General features: G+C 34.6%; 1 protein-coding gene across 1 annotated transcript; it reads right to left on the bottom strand.

The window, feature by feature from the left end:
- Positions 1-3,965: 3,965 nt before the first annotated feature.
- On the bottom strand, positions 3,966-5,018 carry LOC131167624 (uncharacterized mitochondrial protein AtMg00810-like). The gene has a single exon (XM_058126418.1). The coding sequence runs from the start codon at positions 5,016-5,018 to the stop codon at positions 3,966-3,968; it is 1,053 nt and encodes a 350-aa protein (XP_057982401.1).
- Positions 5,019-6,464: the final 1,446 nt, after the last annotated feature.

The raw sequence follows: 6,464 nt of genomic DNA, 5'->3' as shown, positions 1-6,464 counted from the left end.
TTATCAAAATAGGATTTGACTCATAGAATCAACAAAGTCAAAATTAAGTTTTTTAAAGTATGAATTAAGTTTAGAACCAAAACATTGAAAAATAAGTATTGCTGAAAGGTCAGGCAATTGATGATATTTCATGAGGCAAATGAAGTGCTACTGATTTTGAAAATATGAAAATAGAATAGACACATGCGGCTAACCTATATGGACCAGTCAACCAACCCCATTTTGACTTTCAGAATGCGCTAGTTTTAAAAGAGCATAGGCGACTGACCCTTCACATCCAATCGACTGATGCATATGTTTAAGCAATTAACAGCACTGATTATGTTTTCAAAACTTGCATGATTGGTTTCCGAATTGAGAGAAAATATGAGGGAAAGATTTTGAAACCCTAGATCACAGTTCATAATCTTGCACATTAGGGTCAGAAGAGACAACGACATGCACATATTCTTAAAAAACTCTCTAGTTATACTTTTCTGAAGAGCCTGCTGTGTTCTTGCTAAATACTCACAATAATCTGATATGATCCTTTGAAACTCACACTCTTAAATCAAATTTCTGGTGATATACTTTTGAGTTTCAACTTCTATATTGATTTATTGAAGTATTATTGATTCTAACGTGTACTAATTTGCTCAATTGAGGAGTAATCTTTTGTATAAGTAATCTTGCTTTATTATTGTTGTTTTTTACAATTCAGGGATTTTGAATCGTTTCCTGGTGAGAGGGTTGCTCTCGTTAGAGAGGCAAACTCCACCTTCAATGAAGAGAGGTTTTACTTCACTTGGTAACAAAGTTGGAAAGGAAATCCTCACAACGGGTTGCTTGAGGCAAGGACGTAGGTTGCGATCGAACCTTATAAAAATCCAATGTTCAGCTCTTCTTCCATTTCTCTTTAAAATTTCTGCAAGATATAACCTGCCTGTATGTTTTAATTTTTTTGAGTTCTTGCTGAATATTTGATGACGTGCTGAATACTGTGAACTTGTTGGACATAGTTTTTATTGTGATTAAATATATATCAGTTGTACCAATAAGTTGTTGACTTGAAAATTTAGACAAGCTTACAACTCTAAATTCGTAAGTAAATAATCTGAGGTTAACTAGTTGCAAATTAATTTTCAGATTAAAACTAAGTGTTGAAATAAAACAAATGGTTTTACAAAAATTGTTTTTGAGGGAAAACACTATCCATTGCTGAAAATCTGATCTATATATTGATTATACTATTGAAGCATAAGTTGAATCACTGAATTTGTTTTTCTTGAATACCTCATTGAGAATTGCTGAAAATCAATCTCTACCAAATTGATTAATTAAATCTCTTGAAGTTTGATTTTGTATTTTAATTTTGGATTTCATATACTCATTAATATTCATATCTAGGACTCCCGATTTGTTTAGTATGGTTGCAGCATAGATATATTGTGTATGTAATTGTAGAAGTTTAAAATAATCAAGGGTTAAATTAAATAGGAATTCCACGAATATATTTTAAATAACCCAATTCACCCCCTCTTTTGGGAATACATCATAATTTCAAATATTAATCCATGGTGTAGTGTCATTATAAAGTAATAAAAGTATATTTTCAGTTATATGGAACACATAGACATACACACACACATTATATACTTATAGTTAGTGTTGAATCCTAAGGTAGTTTTTGTTGACAATATAATGGAGATTCTTCTAAAAGCTCCATACATATAAGCACACTATTAAAGCATGCACATCATTAAGTTCTTGTTTTAGTATTATTTTTTATTGTTATTTGTTGCATATATGTTCATAACCTAAGGCAATATTTATAACTCGTTTAAGATGGACAAATTTAAAAACCCCTAAACTCCCTCTTGTAAAAGGCTTTTGCCTTTGTTATAGGTTGGCCTTAAAAACTTAATTTCCACAAGATCTATAACATGACAATAGAAATGATACATTGCTCAATGTTTTCTAGGCCAATAAACCAAAAAAGGCATGTTTGCATATGAATTATTTTTAAAGGAGTTAAGGTTAAGAAGATTATCTTCAATGAGATGACTAATCATGTAGAGAACATGTCCATCCATAATTAGCTCATGTAAACCTTTAAGAATGCGCATTTTTTTTTCATATAAATCATATTGATTGTGGTTTGACCTCTAGTTTCCTTGCTCCCATTCACATTTTCAAATCCTATTGTTCCATCTCAAATGAATATGATGACATATCTAACTAACAATTATCCAAATTAATAAAATGGGCATCATGATTCAATTATGAAGAATTAATGCATTCCTTCATGTGGACCATGTTATTGATTTGTAGTTTCTATTCCTCAATGTAAAACCTAATGCAACTCACCAATAATTTTTCTTTTCAAAAATTGAGTATAAGTTATTCTTCAACTAAGCCTCCATGTAAAAGCCTGCACTTGAATACATAATAAAATCTCCATATCTAGCCAAATTCTTGAGATCCCTTATCTTGCAAACTAATAATAAAATTTTCAATCAATTTTAAAATTTTTCAAAGAGTGTACAATAACTGAATGAATTTCTCATCTTGTTACCTATCGTACATAGTTTAAAACTCTTTGAAGGTAGAAACCTGTACCTAAAGGAAGTCTTGCCACAACTTTAATTGTTATACAATATACATTACTAGGGCAAACAAGTGGCTAAAAACCTGCCCACATAACCAAATTCTCCTATTAAACATTAAAACATGCCATGCAAAACCAAGAAGACGATTATCGAAATTCAAATCATGCAATTGCACCCACAGATAAAAAAAAAGTACAAGTTCAAGTTTTCACGATTTAAGATTTTAGCACCATCTTTCAACAAACAGCAATGCTTCATTAATTGCCCATGGTCCTTCCATCATAAAACAATATTTTATTTTCCTTTTATTTTTGTGAAAATATAAAATGACTACAAATAAGTTAAATGATTGTATCTCTCTCTACTCTTTGAACTTGACCTTATATGTGCCATTTTAAGAAGATAGCTTGTTGAACCAGTAGAAGTAAGAATGTGAAAAATAGTCAAAATATCATATAATGCCTTAATTCCATAAAGAATCATTAAGCATTAGTCCACTATCAAAAATTAAATGACTAGCAATATACTTTATATGTGTTTGGCAATTTCTGGTGCATACATCTCTTATATAAGGGTTGATGATGAAAGACTAAAAGAAAATGGTATATTGAGACCTTATGCCTACCCCCTTGAAGGTGCAAGGATAGTGCCCTATTAAGTGAGGGAATTCCTTGCAAAATAGGGGTTGTATAATTGTAGATAGTTAGAAATCATAGAAGGGACAAAGAAGAGTAAGGAGGGTGAGAGAGAGAGGGGGGGGGGAGGGGAGAGAGAGAGAGAGAGAGAGAGAGAGAGAGAGAGAGAGAGAGAGAGAGAATATTAGGAGAAGGAAGAATGAAGACATAGTATGCATAGATTTATTTTACACTTTGTTGTACACCTTTTATAGGCAACTTAGTCAACCATCCTCTTTAATCTCCAAGATTACAACATCATGTGATTGATTACCCTTGCTTAAACTATTACTCATCTAAAAAATATTTGCCTTCCTAAATGGTTGGATCTTTTGAGCTCCAACATTATATATTTGACAAATTATTTTCCTATTAAAGGAGTACACCCCTTCTTGTGGAATGTTCTTATGGTCAATTTCTTTAATTGATCTTCTTTGCAGCATTCAAGCGCAAAAAAAAAAAAAACAAAAGAAAAAAAAAAAAGAAGGAGAACCCATTGATTAGTATGATGTCCTAGAAGCGATCTTGTGTGACTTTTCAAGTCGACCTTGTGAATATTTTGAGAAATCACCACACATTAATGTGGGTGTGGATACTATATTTATAATTACAAAAAATAATTACAATTAAATGATACCATATGTATAATGGAAACTAATATCCTAGAATGAATGAAATATCTACAATCATGGGGTCAATGTAGCTATATTTGGGAAGCCTCGATGGAATGAGTTGTGTTATCCTCAACACTCCCACTCAAGTTGGAGTAGATATTGATCATACTCAACTTGCTCAGTAAATGGTTGAATTGTGTGGGCCTGAGTGCTTTTGTGAACAAATCTACAGGATGCTGACTTGTGAGTATGTAAATAGTTTGAATAACTTGGTTTTGGATCCTCTCCCATACAAGATGGCAATCGATCTCTATATGCTTTGTTCGCTCATGGAAAACTGGATTATATGCGATGTGAATAGCTGCTATATTATCACAATACAACTTGATTGGTTGTGGGTGAGCTATCTGGAGATTTGTCAAAAGTTTCTTTAGCCAAGTAATTTCACAATAGGTTGATGCCATTGAGCAGTATTCTGCTTCAACTAAGGACCATGAAATTGTTGTTTTCTTCCTAGTTTTCCAAGAGATTAGTGATTTTCCTAGTAAAATACAATACCTAGTAACAAATCGCCGCGTATCTTTGCACCCAGCCCAATCGACATCACAGAATGCATGTAATTGAATACCTCTGGAAGCTGACAAAAGAATTCCTTGCCCAGATGACTGTTTGAGATAGAGCAAAACCCGACGTGCTGCATCCAAGTGGGAAGTTTGAGGCTTATCCATGAATTGGCTCAATGCATGCAACACATATGCCAAATCTAGTCTAGTGAGAGTCAAATATATCAGTTTCCCAACGAGTCTTCGATATGAAGATGGATCCAAGATAAGTTCTTCATCCATCTCACTAAGTGCTAGGTTTGGTTCCATTGGTAGATTACATGTTTTAGCCCCAAGGAAACCAGTCTCCTCAACTATCTCCGAGGCATATTTCCTTTGTGATAGGAAAATTCCAATTTTTGAGCGAGCCACCTCTATCCCTAGAAAGTATTTCAAAGGACCAAGATCGTTCAGTTTGAAGCATTCTCCCAAGTATTTCTTAAGCCCATTGATATTTTCCAAGTTCTTTCCTACCAAAATAATATCGTCTACATAGACCAAGACAACGGTGAAACTTGTTTCATGGGATCGAACGAACATAGAGTAATCTTCTTTAGGTTGTTTATAACTGGCATTGATAAGTGTGAAAGATAATTTAGCATACCACTTCTTGGATGCTTGTTTAAGACTATATATAGACTTGTTAAGCTTGCAGATTCTGATCTCCCCCTATTGTCTGAAACCAAGAGGAAGATGCATGTAGACATCTTCATCAAGAACACCATGTAGAAAGGCATTATTAACATAAAGCTGAAAGAGGTGCCAATTTTGGGTAGTATTAAGAGTGAGGGCAGTGTGAATAGTGACCATCTTGGCTATAGGGGCAAAACTTTTAGTGTAATCAATCCCTGCCTTTTGGTTGTACCCTTTGGCAACTAGGTGAGCCTTATAACATTCTACAAATTCATCAGGATTGTGTTTGATTTTATACACCCATTCACAGCCAATGGGTCATTTTTTGGGGTGGAGGAGGAGTCCAAGTCCAAGTGTGATTGGCTTCCAAAGCATCAATCTCATCATGCATGGTAGCATGCCACTTGGGATCTTGCATGGTTTGAAAAAAAAAACTAGGGTTTTTGTGCAATGGAGATGGCAGTGGTGAAAGCACAGTGAATAGAAGAAAGTGAATTATAAGAAAGAAAAGAAGAAAAAGGATAAGGAGTACCTGAAGAATGGACTGCCGATGATTCAGATGTTAAGGTAAGGTGAGAAGGGAGTGCTTGTTCAACATGGAAATACAATAGGTAAGCATGTGGTTGTACTGTATGTGTGGATCGCTGGATAGGGACCATTGGAACAGGAGAAGGGGAATGAATAGGAGGTGAGTCAGGAGGAGTCTAGGTAGGGTTGGTGGAGAGAAGGTCTGGAGAGTTGAGAGGATGTGGTAAGACATGAGATGGTGGTTCAAAAAAAGTGTGGCTAAAGGGAAATTGATCCTCATGAAATACCACATCACGGTAGACAAAGATTTTGTGTGTGGGAAGATCATATAATGCATAACCCTTTATTCCATAGAGATATCCAAGGAAGGCACAATGAATGGCATGAGCGTCAAATTTAGAAGGGTGGCGGAAGTGAGTGGAGGCATAAAAAAGACACCCAAATACTCGAAGGTGGTGATATTTAGGCTTTGTGTTGTAGAGTTTTTTATATGAATATTTCCCGCCCCAAAGAGGAGTAAGGGTTCGGTTGATCAAATAAGTGGTCGTAAGAAGAGCATGACCCCAAAATTATTTGGGCATGTTGGCCTGAAATAGAAGAGCTCGGGCAACACTTAAAAGATGTTGATGTTTACGTTCCACAACCCCATTTTATTGAGGAGTGCAACCGCAATTAGTTTGATGCACAGTGACCTTTTCCGAATAAAATGAGGAAATATTGAATTCAGAACCATTATGACTGCACACAATTTTGATTGTATCGAAAAATTGATTTTCAACGAGTAGAATAAATGATTAGAGAAGAGAACAAGTCTTCAACTTATGA

The sequence above is a fragment of the Malania oleifera genome, chromosome 11 (assembly GCF_029873635.1).
Source record: "Malania oleifera isolate guangnan ecotype guangnan chromosome 11, ASM2987363v1, whole genome shotgun sequence".
In the NCBI taxonomy this organism is placed as follows: Eukaryota; Viridiplantae; Streptophyta; class Magnoliopsida; order Santalales; family Ximeniaceae; genus Malania; species Malania oleifera.
The sequence above is the reverse complement of the archived record's forward strand: the minus strand, read 5'-3'. Positions and strand labels throughout refer to the sequence as shown.

Bases quoted from the DNA above. Each gene is read 5' to 3' on its own strand.
- LOC131167624 (XM_058126418.1), bottom strand. From the start codon at position 5,018: ATGTTCGTTCGATCCCATGAAACAAGTTTCACCGTTGTCTTGGTCTAT.